The following is a 14,822-nucleotide window of genomic DNA, read 5'->3' as shown; positions in this document are numbered from 1 at the left end:
CTGAACCCCAGGTCATTTGGCCAGACTCTTGACACTACCCAGACGTGGGTCTTTCCCCCGGAAGGCTGAGCATCTGACATGCTGTCATTCATCCTGACTGCCATCGTCACATCTGCCAGTGCTGCTGCCTGGTGTATTAAATCGCTGCTCACCAGAGTCAAGCCAGAGGTGGCTGCACCCCTCTAGACGCTGGCAGTGGACTGTTGACCACTGTCTTTGGATTTAGCCTTGCCAAACTTGTCAGTTTCTCCAACCCCAGTCTCTCCAGATCCCAGCTTCCTCCTCAAACCCTGGGAATAAGTCTATGTGAGTTATAACACATCAATTTTGTTTTCTTTAGGAACTAATTTTCATAAAGGATGGTTCTTAAACCTTTTTTCATTTAACACTCTCTTAACTTTCTTTTCCTCAATGGAATCTCTGCTTGTTCATCATGAAAATTGATCCTATTAAAATTCTTTGTTTTCTCTTACTGATTCATCTATTACTATTTCTTCCCATTTGCGTATCTGAACAATGTTAGATAACCGTGACATCTCACCAAATTGATATATTGCTTGCCAAATCCAGAGTTCTTAAGTTGTGTTAGCGTATGCAGCTTAATTAGGGAATAAAGGTACACTTTTATTTTAGGCTTTAAAAAATCTTTAAAACAGTCCAGGGGTGGCTGGTCACACCTGTAATTCCAACACTTCGAGAGGCTGAGGTGGGAGGATCACTTGAGGCCAGGAGTTTGAGACCAGCCTGGGCAACATAGTGAGACCCCACCTCTACAAATATTTTTTAAGTTAGCCAAGTGTGTTAGTGTGTGTCTGTGGTCCTAGCTACTCAGGAGGTGAGAGGATTGTTTGAGCCCAGGAGTTCAAGGCTGCAGTGAGCTGTGATCCCACCACTGCATTCCAGCCTGGACAACATAGCTAGATCCTGTTTCAAAACCAAAAAATATGTCTTAGAAACAGTTTGAGGATCTCCTCTAGCAATCTCAGTGTGGGAATCATTTCTTTGTTTTGTGTGTGTGTGTGTGTGTGTGTGTGTGTGTGTGTGTGCAGGTATTGAGATACTGTATCTCAGCCCTTGTATTAACTGGACTCCCCAAATTTTCATGGCATTTTCTCTTCCAAATCTGTAAAAGAAAAAAGTTATCTATACCTAATACCATGAAGCACTATGGAGTCCAGTTAATCCAGTGGCTGAAAATATACAGTGAAAATTTATTTGAATTCATTCCACCAGAAATGATGGTCACAGGCCTAAACAACCTCGAGTGTGATTCTGGTGGTCTGTCTTCCTTGTGGAGAATTTGCAAGTCAAATTCAATTACAATTTATAAGATTTCTGTCTGGTTTACATTAAATAAAGTATAAGAATATTTGAAAGGTCTTTTTGTGTTACAATTGGAAAGATTTCAATATGAAGGTTTAGATTTTTATGCAACCACTGGAAAAGTTAGGAAAGCAAAAATCAGGAAAGTAACATAAAAAAGATTTCAGACTGAAGCATCCAAGCAGCTGATTGATAAGAGGTCAATAAGAAGGCACTACAATCCATAGGAACCTCTGGTGGGAAATTTCCCACCAAATAGCTTAGTCTTCAGCCGTAAAGAGAGTGTTTCTTATGAGCTCCCAGGAAAGCCACTTAAAACTCATATCTGTCCATGAATCTTGCTCTAAATGCCTTTGGATAATCTCCAATATTCCCATCAAAGGTACAATTCTTTAGAGTTCCTAACATGTTATATGCTTCAAAAATTAAAGTTTGATATTAATATTTCCATGTGACAAAAATTGATATATTTGTCACAGCAAGATTTGCATTTGACACTTTTATTTATGCCATTTCTAGAGCTTTCATTTCTTTGTGTAGATGTAGGTTTCTGTCTGGTGTCAGACAACTTCTTCCTTTTGGTCTGCTGGCAATGAATTCTCTTAGTTTTTGTTTGTGTCTGGAAAAAGACCTTTTTTGCCTTTATTTTTGATAGATATTTTTCTGAAATATTTTCTGAGTCTGGGTTGACAGTTTTATTCTTTTGATACTTTGAAGATATGACTACACCCTCTTTTGGCTTGCACAGTTCCTGACAAGAGTATGCTGTAAGTTTTAACTTCGTTTCTCTCTTTCTAATGTGTTTTATTTTGGATTGACTTCAAGAGTTTCTCTTTCTCTTTGCTTTTCAACAGCTGGATAATAAAGTATCATTGGTTTCATTTCTTTTTCATTTCATTTCTCTCATTTCTTGTCCCTTCTCCTTCATCTCTTTATTTCTATTTATCCTGAACTTCTTGAATTTGTAGTTTGATATCTTTTATTAACTCCTAACCATTACCTACAATTATGTCTTTGCCTTCAAATATGTCTGTGCTAGACTGTTTGATGTTGTTCCACAACTCTTACATGATCAGCTCATTAAATTTTGAACTACTTTTTTTCTTTGTTTCAGTTTGGAGAGTTGTCTTTTTTACCTACCTTCAAATTCACTGATTAATCTTTCAGTTACATTGAATCTACTGATGAGCCCATCCAACAAATTCTTCATCTTGATTGTTGCCTGGTTTGTTTCTAGTATTTCCATTTGATTCTTTTTACATTTTCCACCTCTCTGATGAAATTCCCTATCTATTGCTCATCATGAATGGTGTTCACCTTTTCTCCTAGGTTCTTTAACCTTTTGATTATAGTTCTTTCAAAGTCCTTATCTGATAGTTCCAAGATATGAGTCATCTTTGAGTCCGGTTCTGTTTATTGCTTTGTTTCCCAACAATACATGTTTTTTCCTTGCCTTTTTGTCTGTCTTTTGTTTGGTTTTGTTTTGACATTTTAATTTCCTTTGAATATAAGTCAGTTTTTGCAAGCTAGAAAACAGAATCAACCTAACTCAATCTAGTCTTCTAGGGATCCAGGCTGAGTCTTGCAATCTTTAGCAGAATGCCATCATAATACTAGGTGCTCGCGCTAGGGTTATAAACTCTAAATAAAAACCACTTATCTGCATTTTTCATTAGGAAACAGCCAAAAGTACAATCCTTAAAAGCATGATATACAGAACAGCTTGATATACAAAGGACAGAATGACCCAAATTGTATGCTGCCGAGTCTATTGGTGAACCAAATCAGAGCTCACTGAAGATTGGTAAACAGAGAAAGTGTTTATATTTTGAAAACTTGTTCTGTGGTTTGAAAAATTCCTGGATGCTGTCAATAAGAAAGCAAGTGAAAAATATAACAGATGTACTCTCACCGACATTTGATTTTGCCATCGTTTTCCACTAGAACATGAAGGTAGAAATAAGTGTAGGAGATAAGATACTTACGTATTCTAAAAATAAATTACTTAGTAATTTTAAAAAGACATACTATATTCTTTCATTTGCTACAAGAAAAAATTGACAATGAAGACTATTTAAAAGAAGTGTTGAACTCTAAATAGGATGGTGAAGGCAACACATTCCATTACAGAATAACTTCCGATTTTTCCAGACAAGGAACATTGCTGTTCCTCCATGTTCCATATTCCTGGGGGAAAACCGTGTCGGGAGCTTTTTGTCAGGGTCAGGAGATGAAAAATAGACCATGTCCTAATGAGCTGGTTGTAAGTCCAGATAACATATTTGGAATAGACCCATAAAATCCGGCCAATGTTTTATTAAACATCTGCAAACTACAGAATTCTTTAACCCTTAGACATAGTTTCTGCTCAGAATCTTAAAGCCGGATGCAGTTCCACTGTGACTCCTCAGGGCTGAGGTGGGTGCTAGTCATCAAAGTCTGGAAGGTCATGGTAGGAGTCATCCTGGTAGCTTTTGGATGCATTCAGCAGGGACACCAAATTGCCAGTGATCAGAACTGGAACAACCTAGTCTGTCCCCACTTTGCTGATGTAGCCTGACAGCAGGAGGGAGCCTTTGATAATAGAAAGGTGCCAATCAAAAGCAGCACAGTGGCGACTGCAATGGCCTTCTAAGGCATCTTAGGAAGGCCTTTTTTAAACCTTAGGAGGTCAGTGTAGCCATTGTGTGTGCTGGAGAGCCTTGAGATTTTACTTTACTACTAGGGATTCCAGTAGCCAAATTGGTATGGGATGGCATCATCACACGCTGACACAGCTACAGTTGGAGCAGCATGCCAGGCCACCTGTGCACCGAGAGCTCGCCCATGGTTAGCAGTGGGGATGCCAGAGGCCACATGGTACAACCTCCTAACATGGCTGGCACCATCCAGCCTGTTCCAGCAAGCTGCCTCATATTTCTGATTGAATGCTGGACATCATGTGTAGAATAGTAGAGATTGAAATAAATTGTATTCACACATGGAAATAACCTGTCTCTTATGAGACCATGGATACACACACCCATACACATATGTGTGTATACATATATGTGTGTGGGGGGGATGTGTATGACTACTGTGACAGGTTGGGCCAATCTAACCAAAGTTGAGGTGAGATTGGTTGTTGCTATGGTTACCTCTAGTGGACCACCGTCTTTTTTTTATTTTATTTTTTTTAATAATAAAAAAAATGAGTCTGGCTCTGTCACCCAGGTTGGAGTGCAGTGGTGTGATCTCAGCTCACGGAAACATCTGTCTCGTGGATTCAGGCCATCCTCCCATGCAGCTGAGACTACAGGCACATGCCACTATGCCCAGCTAACTTTTGTATTTTTTTTTTTTTTTTTTTGAGATGGAGTCTCGCTTTGTCACTGAGGCTGGAGTGCAGTGGTGTGATCTCAGCTCACTGCAAGCTCTGCCTCCCAGGTTCACGCCATTCTCCTGCCTCAGCCTCCCAAGTAGCTGGGACTACAGGCACCCACCACCACACCCAGCTAATTTTTATGTATTTTTAGTAGAGACGGGGTTTCACCGTGTTAGCCAGGATGGTCTGGATCTTTTGACCTCGTGATCTGCCCCCCTTGGCCTCCCAAAGTGCTGGGATTACAGGCGTGAGCCACCACGCCCAGCCTAACTTTTGTATTTTTTATAGAGGTGGCATTTTGCCATATTGCCCAGGCTGTTCTCAAACTCCTGAGCTCAAGGGATCCTCCCACCTTGGCCCCCCAAAGTGCTGGGATTACAGGTGTAATCCACTGCACCAGGCGACAGTTCTGATATTCTTTTTGTGGAGGGTGTGTGACTAGCGTGGGAGCTGGGGTCACAGAGCGCTTTTCTCTGAATGCCACTCTACCCTCAGCTTGTAGAAGAACTTGTCCACCTGTGCCACAGAGAAGATCTGCCTCCATGCTGTTATCCCTGCCTCAGTAGTGCATTGCTGTTGCTTGATGCTCCATGAGTGAAGGTAGAGAGGATTCTCTGCGGTTCTGATCCAAACTCGGACTTTCAGAAGTGTCATGTGCCCAGGCCCCAAAGGTGGACTTTCTCAGCATTCTTGCCCCTCTTCCCTGGGGCAGTTCACTCTGCCTTGTATCTGAAGTTGGTCTTGGGCAGGAGTTTCCTGTCCTTCCTGCAATAGTCGGACACCTCCACTTGGTATTGGCATAGAGTTGAAGGCCCAAGACAATTACCATTCCCCTTCCCCAGGGGAGCAAACTTTTCCTTCTTTTATTTTTCCCATTGACATAATGTATCTCCATCTTTTTTTTTTTTTGAGACGGAGTCTCGCTGTGTCGCTCAGGCTGGAGTGCAGTGGCGCGATCTTGGCTCACTGTAAGCTCCACCTCCCGGGTTCACGCCATTCTCCTGCCTCAGCCTCCCGAGTAGCTGGGACTACAGGCGCCCACCACCATGCCTGGCTAATTTTTTGTATTTTTGGTAGAGACAGGGTTTCACTGTGTTAGCCAGGATGGTCTTGATCTCCTGATCTTGTGATCTGCCCACCTCGGCCTCGCAAAGTGCTGGGATTACAGGCGTGAGCTACTGTGCCCGGCTATCTCCATCTTTAAGTTGTGAACAAGAGACTGTGCTACCCACCCCAGCAGTTGAAAACTTCCTTCTGAGAAAGGAGTGGCCTGGGAGAAATAAATGGGATTTGATACCTAACACTTCTTCCCAGCATCAACCACTGATCACCTTCTTTGAGTCTGGTTGGCCAGAGAGTTTGCTTCCTCTCTCCCAGAGGCTTAAGACTTTCACATCCTAGGAAAGAAGGACCCAGGAAACGTGATTTTCCTGTAGTAGCAGCTGATCCCTTCCTCAAGTCTGCACCATCAACAGTGACTCTTCAAAATTGCTCTGCCCTCAGCTTTTCTCATGAGTATCTGGTAAGGGACACGAAAAAACATAACTTGTGAGTGAATGCAAGCTTCTCTTTTAACATGTGCTGCCAGCTACTTCAGACTGCCCTGCTCACCAACATTTGATCTTCAGAAGTTCTTTCTATTTTAGCTCATTCTTCTTACCAGCTTGTATTGAAGCTGGCATGGCGCTGCTTCCGCTATAGATGAGACCTATGAACTGTTCATGGGTCTCATCTCTTCTCCGAGGGTCTTGTTCCTCTTTGGAATTTAGGTTACCTGAGTGTGACCCCAGCTCTCTGACGGGTTCAAGAAAAGTTGTGATTTTGTAGTTTATCTAGATTTTTCTTGTTTTTAATGTTGGAATGGCATTTTTTACTTCCTAAGTGGGAGCCAGGAGTCTGAATTTTTTAAATAAAATGGATACAGGGCCAGGCACAGAAGCTTATGCCTGTAATATTCCAGCACTTTGGAAGGCCCAGGCAGGAGGATTGCTTGAGCCCAGGAGTTTTAGACCAGCCTAGGTAACATAGCAAGACTTCTTCTCTACAAAAATACAAAAATTAGCCGGGCATGGTGGTGCACACCTGTAGTTCCAGTTACTTGGGAGGCGGAGGTGGAAGGATCACTTGAGCTGGGGAGGTGGAGGTTGCAGTGAGCCAAGATCATGCCTCTGCACTCCAGCCTGAGCCATGAAGCAAGACTCTGTCTTGAAGAAAAAAACCCACAAAACTGATATATACTTATTATACAAAATTTGCTCAATGAAGAAATGCCAAAAGAAGAAAATTTTTAAGAAAATCCTGCCACCCAAAGATAATCACTGAAAACCTCTCTTCACCACCCTTTCAGACAAGTCTTGATGCAGATTCTCATTTTCAACAGGATACAGGTAACATCGTTCCATACCGTTGAATTTATATAATCAATTATATGTGCTATGTGTATTTCACCCCGCAGAAGTAGCACAATTTACATAACCAATTCGTATCAATTTACCAGTGCCTTCCTGAGATATAGTTTCTTTCTTTCTTTTTTTTTTTTTTTTTTTTGTTTGCTGTTATAAACAATGACTTCCTCATGTTTAATAGACACATTCCTATCACTGAAGTGCCCTGGTCACAAATTTTTTGGAGTGAATAGTTTGACAGATGTGTATTCTGCTTTTGCATAGCTGACTTCCTGCAGTGAACACCTGAACACAAGATCTAGGATGGTCTAGAGCCAGGTGAGAAAGCCAGGCCCAGACAGACTTTTGTGGCCTTCTGAACCTTTAAGACAGGCTTAAGAGTTGCATATAGCCTGGATCAGCCTAAATCCTGTATGGCTTCACAGTCCAGTCATTCTACCAAGAAGCCTCAGAGCCCCTTGGCAAACATGGAGTGGCACCTTTGAGGACATCAAATGAGGAAAGTCTTGTCCTATTTTTGAAAGATTTGCCTACCTTAACAATTTTGTTAGAAGAAAATTCACAAGTGATATATGCAGATAAATGTTTTGTTTTGATTTTTGGCCCCTGTCATGACTAGTGTTTCACTGCACACAGCCTCATATCTTATTCTCAGTATTCCCAATTCTCAGTCTCTTCTCTCCAAATTGTAAGTGCATGAGGTTGGTCCACATTTTGTGTGTTTCTATCAGCTCCTCTACTCCCTGGCCACCTCCCACCCACTGGCACATTACTGGTGTTCAAAAGTAGTTATTTGCATGGCAGATTAAAAAATGTTAATATGAGAGTCAAAGTGATTGAGGTTTTAAAGCGGAAAGATCATTCTTCATCATGATGAGTCAGAAAGACTACTTTAGTGGTAATATAAATATATTCAATGATTTAAAGGATATAAAGGTAAAAGACAAAATACCTTTCATTAAGCCCAGAGAAAATGCCTAAGTTTCATAAGAGAGATGTTTGTGGAAATTAAATGTACTGACTCTTGATAAGAAAAAGAAAACAGAGATGTGAGGGTAGGATAAGGAATGTAGTCAATCTTATGGCAGTTAATAAACATAATTTGCTTCTTCTGTTAATACAAACCTTGGCTACTGATTCTAATTTAGAATAGTATTTTGTTAAATTTTTAAAAATATGACATAAATGCTTAAAAATAGGAAGCGAATTTAAGAATCATAACTTGTTATAAATGAACCTTTATTTCTTAATTTTGTGAATTTTTATAAATACATAAACAAATTCAAAAGAGAATGAGAAATATTTATAATAAATTATTTTAAATCACGGCCGGTAGTGGTGGCTCACGCCTGTAATCCCAGCACTTTGGGAGGCCGAGGCGGGTGGATCACCTGAGGTCAGGAGTTCAAGACCAGCGTGGCCAACAAGGCAAAACCCCATCTCTAATAAAAATACAAAAAATCAGCCAGGTGTGGTGTCAGGCACCTGTAATCCCAGCGACTTTGGAGGCTGAGGCAGGAGAATCACTTGAACCCGGGAGGCAGAGGTTGCAGTGAGCTGAGATCTGTGCCATTGCACTCCAGCCTGGGCAACAAGAGTGAAACTCTGTCTCAAAAAAACACACATTTTGTTAAATTACAATATGTTATTATCTTTACAATTATTTAATTTGTGTTTGTGTTTTCCTATTTAGGAAGTTAATTACTTTTATTTTAATATTAACATTCATTTTCACCTCAATCTATTATCAGTCCAGTGTTTGCACCTGTCAATGAAGTGAGCACATAAAGACCAGTGCGTGTATTCCAGAAAAAGTGGAAGGTTAGCAGCTGGCAAAACAAAATGACGGTTTAATGTGGACAGAGCCAGGATTCAATAGACCATCTTGCAGCAAAGTTGAAAGTTCAACTCGAACTGGAGAGCAAACACTCTAGTCTACATGTGATGCTTTTTTCTTTCTTTTTTTAATGAAAAGAGACGTTATCTTCATCATCATAGTAGTGTTGTCATTTGAAGAGATTGAATAATTATTTGCTTTACAGAAGATAGACTTTAGAACAGACTTATCTCTAGTTATTACATAGTTGATCATTATATGAGAGCTGGGAAAAGGGAGGCTTAAAAATTGGAACTAATTTTTACTGTACATAAATTTAAACAGAGTTTTTTTTTTTATAAGCATTCAATCACCGATATAACTTTGAGTATAGTGAAATAAGTATATTAATGTCTTTCTACATGGAAACTTATTTTGTTCTACTGATTTATTTTCCTAATTTTCTGGGAATTAATTTTTAAAATTTGGGTTAACTTTTTTTTAGCATAATGGCAAATGTTCTCCCTGACCCTGGGCCTAGGGATCTTCCCCTGGTGATTTCCTCGGACTGCTTACTGTTCATCAGATGGTAGTGAACTCACTGTCTGCCTGCTGTACGCTGGGCAAAGAGGTGGTTCAAGTGGTTTGTGCCCTTTGAGAACAAATAGGTCGAGGGATTCCAAAAAGTGTCCATTGCATGTCACTTTGGTGACCCTCACTTTTTTGATGCCAAGGAAGGCTAATGATAACTAAGACTTCTTGTTGCTTTTGTTAAGTTGGTGGTATTGTTTTTTTGGCTTTCTTTTTGGCTAGTTTACTGTTACATGGGTCTTGATAAGTGAGAGTCACTGTGCTTGTAGTGGTGGGTGATAGTTTCTTTTAAGAAGTTTGAGGTACTGTGTAGACAACTAAGGGAAGTGTTATTTGGGTAGTTATAGAACCACCAAAGGACCCTCCAGGCTTTTGGGTTCTGATGGAGTAGGAGTTAGAGTTCAGATACCTAAGGTAGGAAAAATGGGCAGGTTCAGGACTAAGTCAGTCCTGAGGGTTCTTCTATCAGGTAAATCAGAATGGCAAGTCAAGCAATCCCATTATTGGGTATATAACCAAAGGAATATAAATAATTCTGTTATAAAGATACATGCACGCAAGTGTTCATTGCAGCATTATTCACAATAGCAAAGACATGAAATCAACCCAAATGCCCATTAATTATAGACTGGATAAATAAAATGTGGTATATATACACCATGGAACTATGCAGCCATAAAAAGGAATGAGATCATGTCCTTTGCAGGGGCATGAATGGAGCTGAAAGTAGTTATCCTCAGCAAACTAACACAGGAACAGAAAACCAAACACCACATGTTCTCACTTCTAAGTGGGTGTTGAATGATGAGAACATGTGGACTATGGGAGGGAACGACACACAACTCGGGCCTGTTGGGGGGAGGCATAAGAAGAGGGAGAGCATCAGAAGTAATAACTAATGGATACTGAGCTTAATACCAAGGTGATGGATTGATCTGTGCAGCAAACCACCATGGCACACATTTACCTATGTATCAAACCTGCACATCCTGCACATGTACCCCAAAGCTTAAAAGAAAAGTTGAAGAAGAAAAAAAATGCCAAGTTAGCCATGCCGGGGGTGTGGGCTTCCATCCCTGATCACATGCTTTTCTCTGACTATTAGTTTCATGAATGGCCTTATCCAAATCTTTAGCTTCAACCCACGTACTGAGGAATCCCAAATTATATATCTAGGATCAACCCATCTCTCAAATTCCAGGCCCTGTCTCAGTTGTTATGTTAGTCTGTTTTCATGCTGCTGATAAAGACATACCCGAGTCTGGGAAGAAGAGGTTTAATGGACTTTCAGTTCCACATAACTAGGGAGGCCTCACAATCATGGCAGAAGGCAAGGAGGAGCAAGTCATGTCTTACATGGATGGCAGCAGACAAAGAGAGAGCGTGTGCAGAGAAATTCCCATTTTTAAAATCATCAGATCTTGTGAGACCCATTCGCTATCATGAGAACAGCATGGGAAAGACCCGCCACTATGATTCAATCATCTCCCACCAGGTCTCTCCCACAACACGTGGGAATTATGGGAGCTACAAGATGAGATTTGGGTGGGGACACAGAGCCAAACCAGTTGCCTATTACATGTTTTCATTCAAACAGGCCATGGGTACCTGAGACTCAAAGTGTTTTGGTAAATCTGAATTTATCAAAAACAAACAAACAAAAGGCTAGCACACAAAATTGTTCGGATTCTTATTGTTTGTTCTTAGTGAATAGGTTCATTCTCCATCTACCTGCCCAAATGAGAAATTTCAGGCAGCTCTGTCCTCACTCAAAAAGTCCCCTAAATCTGACCTCTTTTGTAATTTATCTCAAATCTGCCTTCTCTACTTGAGCTCAATTTTGTTTTCTTTTGTATCTCCAGTGCTTAAATAATTCTTGCCCTATAATAAGCATTCAGCAAATATTTATGGAGTGAACAAAGAGGACAAGAAAAACACTTGGCCCTGCATGAAACAGTTAATTCAGGGAACAGACAAAAATTTAAAATATATTATTTCTATAAAAAATATTTTGGGAGACATTCAAGAGAAACTTTTTTCCATTAAGCAAGGACAGGCAGCTATGAAAAAGGAACAGTCTGAACCAAAGAACAATTTATTAAAAGGAACAAATAAAACTGAAAAAAAAGGCAATAGACAGGCTGAATAATAAAATTGACACAACTTAAGAATTAATAATCTGGAAGATAAAGTGAAGAAAATTTCCTAGAACATAGTGCAAAATGGCAGACAGAAATAACGAAAAAAGTTAAAATGTGGAGGATAGATCCAAGAGATCTAGCACCTCTCTAATAGGATTTTTTTGAAAGCAAAACAGATACAATGGAAGTGAGACTATAATAAAATGCATTTTTTAAAAACTGGTATTATTAATAGGAAAATTGTTTTCAATGGGCTGCCGTGGTCTGATTGCAAATACTACATATAAACACTGAATTATCTAAATTATATAAGACAGTGAAGACTGCCAGGGGACTATGGTTGGCATATTGTAAGTCTCAGTTCTCTTTCTCAAAGCTGCAGAAAAGCCACATTGTTATGCATTAATTTGAAAATTTATGTTTACCGTGTTTTATTTTCTTGCCAGGTAAGCTATACAGCATCTATTGGGACACATGAAGAAGAAAAGATGAAAATACCAGGATCTAAGGTGTAATAATGACTAATATGACCATTATTATGAACCTAGTTATTGTTTATATTAAAAAGTAGCAATTTGCTTAGAAAGTAGCAATGACTTTGGAAGCTACACTGAGAATTAGCCTTATGAAGAGACAGAGGACCTGATTACCTCATTAGTATGATTCTGTAGCACATCCCTGCCACATCCACGGAAGTCTCTCTCATTCATGATATGCCTACAATTCATCTATTAGGGATTCATTCCTTTTGCTGAAACTTCATCCTCTTGCAAAATATAAACATTATTGATAAATGGCATAAAGCTCTACTGTGAGTTGGTAAGATCCTTTCTTGAGAACTGTTTTGATAGAAGGAGGAAATGAGTAACTGGGGGAAGCTGCTTCCTATGACAAAGAGATGGAGAGACCACAGTAAGTGAAAGAAAACACAATTTACAAAACACAATATACAATTTACGAAAAGAGGCAGCTTGTGCGGCTGATGAAGATAAATGTTGGTTGCTTTGTAATATTGTTTAGAGCTAACTGCTTCTAAGTTCACCATTTACAGGAAATAGAGGCATGGGATTTTAAACCATTTCTATGTTTGGTAATTTACAAGTAAATATAACTCATTGTTCTCTTGAAAAGAAATTTTTTTTTGAGACAGGGTCTCGTTCTGTCATCCAGGCTGAAGTGCGGTGACGTGATCACAGCTCACTGCAGCTTTGACTTCCTGGGCTTATGTAATTCTCCCTTCTCAGCCTTCCAAGTAGCTGGGACTACAGGTGCACACCACCATGCCTTGCTAATTTTTAATTTTTTGTAGAGACAAGGTCCCACTATATTGCCCAATCTGGTCTAAAACTCCTAGGCTCAAGCCATCCTTCCACCTTGGCTTCCCAAAATGTTGGGATTACAGGTGTGAGTCACCGTGCCCTGCCTCAAATTATTTTTGATAGTAGTTAGAATATATATACTATTTACAGAAATAGTCTTTTCAGATTTATGGAGAAACAAGATATATTGTTTGTGTAATTAACTTTGTGATATATTTTCTATTGAAAGGTTGAAGACAAACAAGCTTTGGAGTCTCAAATAGAAGCATTAAAGGCAAATTTAGAGAACGAGAAAAAGAAGGTGGAAAGGTACTGGTAACAGAGTGAAAGGCACTGGTAATGAGACATAATGTGCATTTGTAACTAATACAATATTTAACCATCTGTAAATTTATTATAGGTTTAGGAAGGAAGCAGAACGACTAAGCAAAAACTGGGAAAAGAGATTCTTTATTCTCAGGAACAGGTATGGTGTGATATATACAAATTATATTTCTAAAAACGTGACTAATCATCCTTTAAGGAAGTTGTGAACCTTGCAATTTTTTTTACATATTAATGTTAAATCACCTCATATACTTCTACAAGAAATGCAAAATAATTGGTCTAAAATAGAAGAGTAATCAAAATCACTGAGAAGTGAAATCGTTCAAGGTGTTTTCATTCCCTCTCTGTGTTTCTGTTTTAAAAGATCAGAAGGACAGACAGACTCTCTTAATACCTGGTTTAATCAGACCTATTTAGTCATCTTCTTTCATAGGGCTGTTAAAACCTTTTCCTGCTCATTTGCACACAATGATATGTAACTAGTTTGTATTGTCTTTATAAAGTTGATTTATATATCAGATCCTCTACCAGACACAACAGCTCCAATTCCTCAACCTCTCAGATCTATTTTTCACTCACATAAACATTTTATTTCTCTTCCCAATATCCTCTTTGCCTTTTTCAAAATGGAGAAAGTGAAACTGTAAAATTCTGAAAAGGACAAAAACGATGCATATCGAAAAAATGCTTATTTTTTCCCTTACCCTAACATGTTAACATGAAAAATCTGTCTTCTGTTTAGTTGTGTTCTGCCATAATTTCCCCCAGATTCTCTTCCTTAATATGTGTGGGAAGTTCTTTTGCAATATTCTTTCACAGTCAAGCATCATCCAGGCACAATGGATTTAATGTTGGTCTGATGGAGGCCATCGGAGGTCAAACTTGAAGCTTACACATAAGATCTTGGAATGGCAATGCCCTACGTTTGCACTGTTTTTCATAAGCACACACTATGGATTTTGTCTGTATAAACTTCTATACCTGGCTATGTATATTATATGGGAATAATTCATCCTAAGTGAGGGGGCACAAAGAATCCACGCCAAGGCAGAAAAAAACACAGGATTGAGAGCAAAAACACCTTGTAGTAAAATGTTCTGCCTTGTTCTGTTTGGTGCTGAAATGATCTCCTACCTGTGTTTCATGTATGTGCTGAAAAGCATTTTGTGCTGTGTAAAATGTGCATATTAACACCTGCCCTGTCTCACATAGTTATTTAAGAACAGAATGTAGATACATGTGAGACAAAAGAAAATATAAAAATGCACTTTATTTCATTTCCCTGCACATAGGTTTTGGATTATCTCTAGAGCTGAATAAAATGACTTTCCCTTATTTATTTCCTTAGGGTTCACTTTCATCCTTAAGATTTACCTTGTCTCTGACCCTACAGGATTTACCCTATTCTTCAATGATGATTTACGAGAATGTATCAGTTTTACTTTTTTTTTTTTTTTTTTTTTGAGAGGGAGTTTTTGCTCTTGTTGCCCAGGCTAGAGTGCAGTGGCGCAATCTCGGCTCACTGGAACCTTTATC

General features: G+C 39.2%; 1 protein-coding gene across 1 annotated transcript in view; it reads left to right on the top strand.

Annotated features, from left to right (window-relative positions):
• C9H10orf67 (chromosome 9 C10orf67 homolog) overlaps positions 1–14,822 on the top strand; it is a 138,015-nt gene that overhangs the window by 75,730 nt on the left and 47,463 nt on the right. Inside the window, 3 exon segments of the mRNA XM_077945488.1 lie at positions 12,087–12,149; positions 13,189–13,268; positions 13,360–13,425. Of these exon segments, the coding sequence (XP_077801614.1) occupies positions 12,087–12,149; positions 13,189–13,268; positions 13,360–13,425 (209 nt within the window).

The sequence above is a fragment of the Macaca mulatta genome, chromosome 9, assembly GCF_049350105.2.
Source record: "Macaca mulatta isolate MMU2019108-1 chromosome 9, T2T-MMU8v2.0, whole genome shotgun sequence".
Taxonomy (NCBI): domain Eukaryota; kingdom Metazoa; phylum Chordata; class Mammalia; order Primates; family Cercopithecidae; genus Macaca; species Macaca mulatta.
Note: the sequence above shows the minus strand (reverse complement) of the source record. Positions and strands in the feature narration are given on the sequence as shown.